Source organism: Trichechus manatus, unplaced genomic scaffold (assembly GCF_000243295.1).
Source record: "Trichechus manatus latirostris isolate Lorelei unplaced genomic scaffold, TriManLat1.0 scaffold00040, whole genome shotgun sequence".
Taxonomy (NCBI): domain Eukaryota; kingdom Metazoa; phylum Chordata; class Mammalia; order Sirenia; family Trichechidae; genus Trichechus; species Trichechus manatus.
The window spans coordinates 6,682,157-6,694,762 of NW_004443976.1; the positions used below are offsets into that span (position 1 = coordinate 6,682,157).

A 12,606-nucleotide genomic window follows, 5' to 3' on the forward strand; every position below is an offset into this window, starting at 1 on the left:
AATAGACCACAACTACCACGGTCTCTGCCAAACTGAGTCCAGTACAACTAGATGGTGCCTGGCTACCACCACTGACTGTTCTGACAGGGATCACAACAGAGGGTCCCAGACAGAGCTGGAGAAAAATGTAGAACAAATTTCTAACTCAAAGACCAGACTTACTGGCCTGACAGAGACTGGAGAAACCCTGAGAGTATGGCCCCCAGATACCCTTTTAGCTCAGTAACGAAGTCACTCCAGAGGTTCACCTTTTAGCCAAAAATTAGACAGCCCCATAAAACAAGATGAGACTAAAGGGACACAACAGCCCAGGGACAAGGACTAGAAGGCAGGAGAGGACAGGAAATCTGGAAATAGGGAACCCAAGGTCAAGAAATAGAGTACTGACATGTCATGGGGTTGTTGTTAACTAATGTCATAAAACAATCTATGTACTAAGTGTTTAATGAGAAAAATAAATAAAATGTTAAAGAAAAAAAATTTAATGTATATGTATGCAAAAATGTTTATTCTCCCAGTATTAATGAAGTCAAGGAATCCAATAGAAATCCCTATCCACATATCACCACTCTCTACCATCTAAGCTCTTAGGCTTGCTCAAGAATTCGGGGTGGTAAACAAAGGTGGACTGTACCATCTGATGGGTACAGATCTGTAATCTGTAGGTCCCATGACTGCCTTGGAAGCACTTCTTAAAAGTTGGGAATTTTTAATAGCATTTCAACCAGGGTTCTCACAGCACCCACTTATAAGGTCAGATTACAAACAGTGAACAATAATTTCCTAGTTTCACGCTTAAATTTCTTCAAAACAGAGTAGGCATTATACAGTTCCAAATCTTGTAACATTAAATTAATCATGAGAAAAAAATTTTACGCCAAAATGAAGTACCTTCCTTACTTTACCTCTAAAATATACTAACCATAGCTAAAGTTAATGCGTATTACTAAAACAGATTATGATGCTGATCAACATCATGAAGCACACATAGCACAGACTGAAAAAGTAGAAAATAATTTTTTAATACTTTCCCTAGCACCTGGGAGAAAAGTTTAGAACTTCAGCTATATATGAAAGCTTTCCCTTAAGAATGAGCCAGCCAAAATTGGATAATATACATGAATAGTAAGTACATAACGACAATGCAACACTAATCCAAAAGTCTAAATAAAATGACTTTCCTCCCGCTTATACTGCAGTAACACAAAATAAGAATAGAAAAATCATTTCACATTCCAAGGAAAACAACACTTTATTTCAAAAGATAATCCAGAGCAGAGGTTCTCAGCCTATGTATCTTTAGAGGTCTACGGGTTACATGCAAAATTATATGTACTATGCATTTTCCTAAGAAAAAAGTCCATAGTTCTCTTCACACTGAAAAAGAAATATGACCAAAAACAAGACTAAGAAGTCATAGAGAGAATCATAAAATTTTTCACCACAATTTATCATTAAATTTACATGACCTAAAAAGGTCAAGAAGGGAGAGGGTTGACATGTCATGGGGTTGTTAACCAATGTCATGAAACAGTATGTGTACTGACTGTTTAATGAAAAACAATTTGGTCTGTAAATCTTCACCTGAAGTACAATTTTAAAAAAATAAATAAAAATAAATTTACATGACCTAGCAAAGAGAAATGCTCAAAATTAAAGAGGCTAAGAAAGGTACGGTAATATTTTGCTCACCACACACTTTCACACAGATAGCATTTTATATTAATATGATATAAATCCACCCCCAAAAGTTAAGCAAAAAACTGAGGCCTCTCCTCTCTTCATACCACTTTAACAAACTCTCAAAATAGGAATTTAACAGGAAGACGATTAACTGTCTTTGCAAATTCATTCTTAATTTTTGTAAACTGGGATATTATTTGTTACAATAGAAATTTGAAGTTCACGTTTTCTTTTGAAGTAGCCCCCCTTCTCAATTTTCTCAAAATATCTTAAGCAGAGCATTCATTCATTAGATATCGAACAAACAAATGAATAAATTACACGGACCCCCTAGGAGTCAGCAGGAAACCACCAGTTCATTACAGGCACCGACATAAGCCTGACAGGTACAGTCTAAACGGACCAGTCTCCATTCCTGGCCATTCTTTTTTTTTTTTTAATGAACATATTAAGTGGCATGACACTCACAATAAGGACAGAATGTGACAGGATAATCACAAGGTATGCATTTCAATATAACTTTAAAACCAGGGAACAGGGCAGTACTGAGTTGAGATGAAATGAAATAAACAGTAGCCGAGCTGGTCAGGACCGAGTAAGGTTGAGGTTAGTGGCAACAGCATGTGTGTGGTTTCCAGGAAACCTTCAGTGAGACTGCTGTTAGCCCTAGCCCCGCACCCTGCCCAACCCAGTGTGCTGCCTCTTCTTCCAGCTCCCCGCCTGGCTCAGTGCAGCACTGCCCTGCTCCCAGGGTGCGGACACCTGGCCTGAACTCACCTTGGCAGTGGAAGGCCTGAAGTTTAAAACACGTTAATGCATCATGCCAAAAGTGCAATGTACATGCACACTTCATATAGTCATGATTCCAGAGAGACAGAAAATGTGCCGCCAATAAGAGAACGTCTATATGAAACATCCTAAAAAAAAAATACTCTGAGAAATAATTTTTTAAGCAATCATATTTACCAAAAAAGTAAGAACACAACAATAGTGGTATTACGGCACCATTGAGTTTGATCTAATAGATTAAAGAACCAAAAATAATTATGGGCATCACCTACTTTAACTGCCATTATCTGCCCACTTGGTTTGTGGACCATTTTGTTGACAGAACCATAAGCTCCTCGTCCAATTTCTCCAAGGTCTTTCAAGTCCTCTGCAGTGAAATCCCAGTGTTGTTCAGGGGAGATCTTCAGTTTTCCTGATGATTCAATGCTGTGTGTTCTCAGTCTCTCTCTGTTAAAATATTGGGAAGCAATTTTTCCACATTTTAAATATGTTTTAACTTTTTCCTCTTAGCTAGCACTGATTACTGTACAGGAAATTTGGTTTTCTCGTAAGTTACTAAAACAGTCTGACCTCCAGGTTTTTGAGGTTTGTTCGTTTGTTTTGTTTTTTACACACTAAAAAAAAAATTAAGAAAGACTTGAAACTAATTCTGCAGACCTGTGTTCATTTCTGAATAAATTTTTGAAACTTTGCAAAACTGCACTATGAGATGCAGAATCTCAGGAGTTGAAAACCTGATTTCCAAAAAGTTCTTATCCTACCTTGCCCAGCGTTAATTACTGCAGGGCCTCCACCCTTAGTTAGTTCAGTGGTTCCCCAAACTTTGCACATTAGAAATACCTGGGGAGACTTTAAAAATCCTGAAGTCCACGGACCATCCCACAGCAATTAAATCAGAAAATCTAGGAATAGTAGCCAGAAATCAGCATTTTTAAAGATCCACCAGATGTTTCCAACGTGCAGCAAAGTTTGGAAACTACTGCTTTAGAATCCTGCCCTGTTCTTGTTAATGCCATGCTGAAGTGGAGGAACAGTTAAATGAATAGCCAGCGGGCTCTAAGAGGAAAACTCTCATGTGATATTCAACATGGAACCTTTTAACCCTTGCTCAATACATTAAAAAATGGGGTGAAAAATGAATAACTCATGGACAAAAGAGCTCAGTCATTACAATTTTTCTTTAAATAAAAATACCACCTCCAAAATCCAAACCTGGAGATCAAAGTATTAACTCCTAACCATGCTTTGCAGAAAAGCAAATCTGACGAAAAATGATTAATACGAAATCAATCAATCTTTCTCTCTCTCACACACACACGAACACGCACACATACACATACACCAGTGTGTAGGAATGAACGATATCAAACTAGAAAGTGCCACATAGACGAAAAAAAAGATTCCACTGAGTATCAACTACATTTTTCAATTTTATATTAAAATGATTATAATCTCTTATAAAATCTGATCTGCCGATACAAACAATAAAAGTCTAAGTGTTTGTTTTTTAGTTTTCGTCTTCCAAAATTTAAGAATGTCTTTTCAAATTAATTATTTCTTATAGCTACTTTTAAGGTTCTCAAAATATTAAGAATTTTAAACTCTCTCCTCAGAATAATCATATATACTAATAAGCAAGATTCAGAGTTCTAGTTCAAAGATCAATATAATTTGTCAAACAATCACTTAGCGAACTAGCATTCCAAATGCCAAATTCTCAAATCATAATGTTAATGAATCACAATATCAGCTTTCACTCACATAAATACTTTTCATATTATTATATAATACTTTTCCATATTATTTGATACTCTAGCACTCAGAATCACAAGGCGCCCAGAAATCAGTGGCATAAGTAACAACTCACAAAAACCTGTTTAGGCATAGAGGTGAAGCCTGAACTGACCTTTTAAGATGGAAATCAGATCTGGGCATGTATATCAAGCCCAGTGACTAATTTTTTCTTTTTCTTTTTTTCCTTGAAGTAGACAGATTAAGCCAAAAAACATCCTAACACAAGGAAGCTCCATGTAATATGATTATTGCTCTATGATCATTGGCAATTAAACACCATTTCTATGGCTCAATTTAATCACTGCTAAAACATCTAACACTGGTCTACTGCTGACGGCTGAAAAAAGTTAATTAAAATTACTTATAAACTGAAGCAACGTTTTTTAAGTATTTACTAATTTAAGGGCTGTGGCAAGCAGGCTGTAAACTGGTCCCCATGGTCCCCATCTTTGTGTTCACACCTTTGTGCAAACCCCTCTCTCTGAATGTGGGTGGCACCTGTCTATGACGTGTGGCTAACCAATAAAATATGGCAAAGGTAATGGGATACCACTCTCATGATGATATTATGTTATACAAGACTGCTTCTTGCTACCAATCTGGAGAAATAAAATGAAATAAATGATTATTTCATTACTATATAAAATCACAGAATGACAAGAGTTACAATATTATCTCCATTGCTTTAAAGACTGAATTTTAGCATTATGGAATATTTCTACTAACAGTGCTAACGGCTAAGGGATAATATAGTATGCTGGATGGTTTCTGGATAAGGTTCTTTTTTTTTTCTTTTGGAAGTGAACATGTTGACGACTATCAGATCTTCTTGGGCTAATGAAAATGTTCAAAAATTAAAGTTATATATACACAACTCTGTGCATATACTAAAAGCAAGTGAAATTTACTTTAAATGGGTGAAATACATAGCGTGTGAATTATATCCCAATAAAGCAGGAGAATGTAACTACTACCCAGAGTTCCATGAATACATTAAGACAGGAACAGAATTACATAAACCACAGAAAAACATGCTACTGTTATGACAACTCCCAGACATGTTGATACAGTCTTCACTAATAATAGGCTGGCAATCTTTCCTGTAAAAATGAATCTATGTCACAGTTACTGCTTTAATAGTTACTGCAACCAAGATGGCTTCCAAAGAAGGATTACATGTAGACACAGCACTGTACGGACTACATCTGAAGTCTGACCTGACGCTTTACCATTAAACTCTAGCAGTCTATCATGGAGGCAGCTGTACCAAGTGGCCAAAACCTTAATTTCGGTTTTTGATTTTGAGGCAAATTTGTCAAGTAAGATTCAAGCGTTATTTCTACTGGACAGTATCAGAAATTCTCAAAGTCTTTTCATTATCAATTCTTGCCTGAAAATTAGTTCAACTTGACTCCACAAACCTGTAACAGTTATTCCAATGCTCTTGTTCTGTCAGTAAGTTCAGCCTATAAACTTATACCCTTATATTCCTTCTAAAATATAAGAGCTCTATATGGGAAATACATAATCAAAACATCTCTCATTCTCTTCTTTGGGTTCACCCAATAAACAAGCAAGGGATCGACGTTCTAAGAAATTAACCCATGTTCTCAGACAAGAAAACAATCCTGGATCCATATCTAATCCTCTACATAAAACAGTCCCATTAGCACCATTCTCCATTAATAGGGTCCATTAACAAGAAATTCCACTTCAATAAATTTTAAAGGAGTGTGCAAGTCCTTTTGTTCAACCAGCAAGTCACTTTAGATATTATCTGTAATATCTAATTATAGCTTTGGATTTCAAGGGCTTTAATACGGAGATAAGTTTTAGTAATATTTGTTGTAATAGGACTTGTAATTAGACTTGCCAATGGTACACATTCCAGCTCAAAAATCAGCCACCCGACTTACATTTTTTAATGCCTATGAGATCACAAATCTGAACTCAGTAGTATATCTCTTAAAGGCAGTATTTCAAACATTATGCATTTTCTTACAGATACTAACACTAGGGAAGTTATTCAGATAGAGGCTGATATTATCCTTAAAATATTTTCTCCAATATGAAGGTAAACAGAATTTTAGTGGTAACAATAAACTTTGTGAAATCAACAGACACAAACACAAAGGATTAAAATCTGGGAAACAAGTCAATCAGCCTTATATTTGTAGACGTACTATACCTAGTCAATAGATTAAGTTTAGGTCCTATGTGATTAACACCTTCCTATTCCTTTTCAAAAGATTACATTATCTAATTTTACAAAGGAATACCATATGAATGGCGGGGAAATTCTCAAAGATTTTAGGGCGTATCCCTTCTAATAATTTAAGGGAACACTTATTCCCCATGCCTCATCTTACCATGTGGAGGGATCTGGTCTCTCATTCAAGCCGTTAGTGATGGGTCAGTGAATGTAGAAAAAGACACTGGACACACACACCTCAGTTTCTTTCAAGGCCAGCATGCCTAGAGAGAGGGTACATTCTGGCTGTCCCTCTGTCGTGTCTTATAAGAGGCTGCCACTGACTGGGTGAGCCTGAATAATTTAGGGATGGGGGAGTTATCAAGCTCCTCTGGCCTCAAATGTTTCCAATCAGTTTATCAAGAATAAGACGAACATTATAATCTCCATCTGTCTGGTTCTTGCATCTCTCACAGTGGATTCCAAACACAATTGCAAAGGACACTTTTCTTTTTTTTTTAATTGGACCCTTCCATATAACCGAGACCCACAAATTTTCAAGTTTTAACGAAGTATTGGATAGTAATGCTATACTAAATACTGGGTAGCAAAGCTAACTGTAGTTATACAATTCCTAGGTTTCAAAGAGAATAAAACAATTTCAGAATGACCTAAGACCCTCTACCATCACAAGTTTGTCAGTTTGTTATACTGTGTTAAGAAGCGTTAAAAAGAAAAGATGTCACTTTAAGGACTAAGGTGCACCTAACCCAACCCATGGTGTTTTCAATCGTCTCGTATGCATGTGAAAGTTGGACACTGAATAAGGAAGACCAAAGAATTGACACCTTTGAATTATGGTGTTGGAGAAGAATACTGAATATACCATGGGCTGCCAAAAGAATGAACAAATCTGTCTTGGAAGAAGTAGCCAGAATGCTCCTTAGAAGCAAGGATGGCGAGTGTCATGGTTTGAATTATGTCCCCCCAAAAATGTGTATATCAGTTTGGCTGGGCCATGATTCCTGGTACTGTGTGATTTTCTTATATGTTGTAAATCCTGCCTCTATGATGTTAATGAGGGAAGATGGGTGGCAGTTGTGTTAGTAAGGCAGGACTGGATCTACACGACTGGTATGTGTCCTGAGGCAATCTCTGGAGATAAAACAGAGAGAAGTGAGCAGTGAGACAGGGGGACCTCACACCATCAAGAAAGCAGTGCTGGGAGCAGAACGCGTCCTTTGGACCGGGGTCCCTGCACAGAGAAGCTCCTAGTCCAGGGGAACACCGAAGAGAAGAAGGCCGACAGAGAGAAAAAGCCTTCCCCTGGAGGTGACGCCCTGAATTTGGACTTTTAGCCTACTCTGACCGTGAGGAAATAAACTTGTCTTCGTTAAAACCATCCACTTGTGGTACTTCTGTTATAGCAGCACTAGATAACTAAGACAGCAAGACTTCGTCTCACATACTTTGGACATGTTATCAGAAGGGACTAGTCCCTGGAGAAGGACATCTTGCTTGTAAAGTAGAAGGTCAGAGAAAAAGAGGAAGACCCTCAAAGAGATGGATTGACACAGTGGATGCAACAATGGGCTCAAGCATAACAACGATTGTGAGGATGAAGCAGGACCGGGCAGCGTTTCCTTTCTGTTCTGTTGTACATAGGGTCGCTATGAGTCATAACTGACTCGACAGCACCTAACAACAAGAATTTCAGAGCTATGTAACAGACCAAATAACCTGAAACTAATTCCTTTTAGTCCCTTTATAGGAAAGTACACGAGACAAATGTTATTGATGAAACTGAGTTACAACTATGGTTTCAAAGTGCTGGTTTATTCCACTTCTGGAAAAAGTTCACCAAAAGAGTCTCAACGGCCATAAAGGAACATGTGCATCTGTTAATTAGTTATTCCTGTCCTAAACTACATAGGACACCTAGGACTGAAAGACATTTATATATGAATGGTAGAAAACACACTCAGCTGGAATACTGGAAGAAAAAAGTAGAAAACAGTACAGATGTAAAGTTTCCCTTATTTGTTGAAAAGAACTTACCTACAGTTATACTCTTAAAGAGAAAAAAGATTCCTTGACTTCTCTATGGGTATCACTTTCTTGAGAATGGGGATTGTATTTTATGAGAAATAATTCCTAAATATCCCTCCTCTTTCATAATTTTCTATGCATAATTTATACACATCACCCTTAGCTGCCTTAAGTGAACACTCCATAGGGTTCCTACTCCAATCCCGATTGTTAACTGGGGAAACTCAGCCAAGAGTTCCTGTGGTAGTAACTACTAGTTGCCACCCGGTATCTATTCGCCTCTTCTTCCTTCTTAATAGGATCCTCTTTTATTGAGGGCAGCAATGCATCCTGCACAAAGGCTACACTCCCCAACATTTCTTGCAGTTAGATACAGCCATATGAATGCAGCACTTAAAAGGAGGTAACTCGGGTGGAAGGCTCTTTTTTCTTTCCCTGCTTTCTCCTTCTTGCTGCCTGGAATGTTGGTGATGACTAGAACTCCACTCACATTGAAGGCCCTTGAGAATAGAAACCATGTATGGACTAGAAAATGTCTCAGAAGAAGCCACCTTTCCACAAGTAGTCTCCACAAATATGTTGTAAGAAACCCTGTAGACATTTTTTTTCTTTATTCTCACTATCTTAGTAAAGACCTGATACAGAATTTAGCATTAATTTGTCTTAAATTTTAGTGTTGTGTAGTTTCATCTTTGTTTCTCAATAAATATTTCAACAGGGAACTGCTACCTATACTTCATTTTGCACTATGAATCTGAAATTGCTTTTACAAAGTCAGAACTTTAGTTCCTGAAGCAAATAAAAACCCAACTCTTAACTACCTTTTATTTGTAATCTGTAGCTAATTTTAAATACGATTAATATGTGAATTGTCTTTTAAACACATAACTACAAAACAACTACATTCTCAAGCTTAATTTTATTATTTCTTTGGGACATTTATCCAAGCAAGTCAATGATGAAAAAAGATTTTACAGAAATAAATTTTACTTATAGACACATTTAGGAACACATGTATTTCATGTAATAGCAAAACCAAAACCAAACCAATGCCATCGAGTCAATTCTGACTCATAGCTACCCTACGGGACAGAGTAGAATTGCCCCATAGGGTTTCCAAGGAGCGGCTGGTGGATTCGAACTGTCCACCTTGTGGTTAGCAGCCAAATGCTTAACCACTGTGCAACCAGGGCCCCATACCTGAAAATTCAGGGTATTCTTAAACCCCTTATCCTGCTTAAATTTTAGGCTGTAAGTATACACTAAGATCAACCATGTTAATCTAATCCTAGTCTATGCTTTCAACCTTATCTCATTCTATTTCCTTAGAATACTCTCTATATACCAGTAGGAAAATAAAAAGTTAAAAAGTCTAACTTAGAGCCAAGGAAATTTGATCTTTTCTGTGAAGCTAGTTAGGTTTAGTCATATAAGCCAATATGGGTGCATAACTTAAAAAAAAGCAAAGAAGAAACTTTCATTCCCTCAGCTTTTTAATGTCTCTATCTGGTATTCAGAATATGTATATTCACAGACTAACAGATACGTTTAAAAAGAAAAAATAGACTTCATTTAACCTCAGCCTTCTAGGAAACCTTCCCTATAGATCCTGTATTGGGTTTAGCATTCCTGCTCTGTGCCTATGGATGTTGAAATCAAGATAAACCCTGTCCGTGGCAAATTTCTGACCTACAGTATCAGTAACATTTTCAAAGAAGTGTATAAGGTTAGCCTGATACTGCTTAATCTTAGAGAATCCTAATTTGGATCCAAACGCTTACCCCATTCTTTTCTTAATGTTAACAAACTACTTAAAATAGGATTCTATAATTTTCTGGGGCATCAACATTAAATGTTACTACTCTGAAATTCTTAAAATCTAGTCCTTAAAATATTACTTTATATATATATATATATACGCACACACACACCAAAAATCAAACCCATTGCCGTCGAGCTGACTCTGACTCATAGCGACCATACAGGAGAGAGTAGAACCGGCCCATAGAGTTTCAAGGAGTGCCTGGTGGAATCGAACTGCCAACCTTTGGTTAGCTGCCGGCAGCACTTAACCGTGTATATATAGTGAAACCTGTGAGAGGCAGAACTCAACGGGACTACCTTGTTCTTCTAGGTCTAGCAAGTTTTCTGCCTTTGACAGGGTGCAGTCTTACCACTTTTCTATCACTATTAGTGGAGAATATCTGAGTTGTCTTTCTCTAACCGGTTTTCACCCTACATGGGTTCCAGTTTCTGCAGGTTTTGCTATATATATGTATGTATGTGTACATAGATAAACAGGTAGCATATTTTTACGCAAATAACACATACTTTCTATGTTTGTTTGCCAACCACACCCTCTCCCCCAAAGTATTTTTGTAAGCAAAACTATGCTAATTTTTTCACAGCAACATGAAAAAAGAAATTGGCATAGCTGCTCTTAAGAAAATACCTCGTGGGGGAGGGCGCAGTTGGCAAACAAACGTAGAAGGTGCACATTATTTGTGCACATTATTTGCGTAAAAATACACATATATATACACACATATACATACATGCATACACAATGGGCCCTGGTGGTACAGTGGTTAAAGCCCTCAGCTGATGAGCAAAAGGTCGGTGGTTCAAACCCACTAGCTGCTCCCTGGGAGAAAGATGTGACAGTCTGCTTCCCTAAAGATTTACAGCCTTGGAAACCCTAGGGGCAGTTCTACTCTGTCCTATAGGGTCGCTATGAGTCAGAATCAACTTGATGGCAGAGGGTTTATTTTGGGTTTTATTCACACACACACACAAACACAAACACATGGAGCCCTGGCGGCATACTAGTTAAGAGCTATGGCTGCTAACCAAAAGGTCGGCAGTTCAAATCCATCAGGTGCTCCTTGGAAACTCTACGGTGCAGTTCCACTCTGTCTTACAGGGTCGCTATGAGTCAGAATCAACTCAACAGCAACGGGTTTGGTTTTTTTTTTTTGGTTTTGGTGGTGTAGTGGTTAAGAGCTTTGCTGCTAACCTAAAGGTCAGCAGTTCGAATCTTCCAGCTGCTCCTTGGAAACCCTATGGGACAGTTCTACTCTGTCCTACAGGGTCGCTATGAATTACAATAGACGCAAAGGCAACGGGTTTGGTTAGGTTTTGGGTTTTATATATATATATACATAAAATTATCTTCTATACATGAGACTAGATGGGCAACTCCTGTCTGGATGCGAGATGAGGGGCAGGAGGGGACAGAAGCTGGTTGAGTGGACACGGGAAATCCAGGGTGGAAAGGAGGAGTGTGCTGTCATGTTATAGGGAGAGCAGCTAGCATCACAAAGCAATATGTGTATAAATTTTTGTGTGAGAAACTGACTTGAACTGTAAACTTTCACTTAAAGCACAATAAAAAAGAAATCTATTTTCCTAGCTTTCAGTGCCACTTTGCTCCATAATTTCTTCAAGACTGCACCTGTAATTCAGTGACAATCCCAGAATGTAGTTCATGAGGGCGTAAAGACCAAAATTCATTCTGTGATTTCAAGTAACTACTACTGTCTCCTCATCCAAATGCAATAATTTGGATAATTATTCAATAATATTAGTTCTAATCCTTCCTTGGAAAATGATACTCCTCATTAGAAAAAAATCTAAAATGGGAACTTTCCTATCTTTTATTGTTAACATTCCACAATTTTCGTTTCACCACCCCATATAGTGGGTATAGTCTTTTAGTATTTTTTCTTACTGCATATACAATAAGATCACTGTGATAACATTTTGGGAATGTCTGAGCCCTATGACATCTTAGATGCTCCTTCTAAAGGTTTTCGTTGAGGTCCAAAAGTCATCCTCTGTTATGTTTTCTTCTGAAATCGAATCCTCAATACCTAGGTGTAGACACCAACTGATGTCTAATACACGTTAAGAAGTAGGTTACACAATCTGATCTTCCCTGACCTATGTGGGGAGGCTCGTTGAATTTTAAAGGGCTCTATAAGCATGTGTCAATGTCTAAATAATAAATCAAGTCATTCTTATTTAAAACTAATCCCAAATATCTTTCTCTTGCATTCTTCTAATTTCTAGGACAAATTACAGGTAGTCCCCAACTTATG

At 37.5% G+C, this 12,606-nt stretch overlaps 1 protein-coding gene across 1 annotated transcript in view; it reads right to left on the reverse strand.

Moving 5' to 3' along the window:
* The window catches only part of MAP2K4 (mitogen-activated protein kinase kinase 4), a 179,431-nt gene that overhangs the window by 96,071 nt on the left and 70,754 nt on the right, over positions 1-12,606 (reverse strand). The window contains exon 4 of the mRNA XM_023730985.1: positions 2,745-2,919. Coding sequence (XP_023586753.1) covers positions 2,745-2,919 — 175 coding nt within the window. The remainder of the gene's footprint in view (positions 1-2,744; positions 2,920-12,606) is intronic.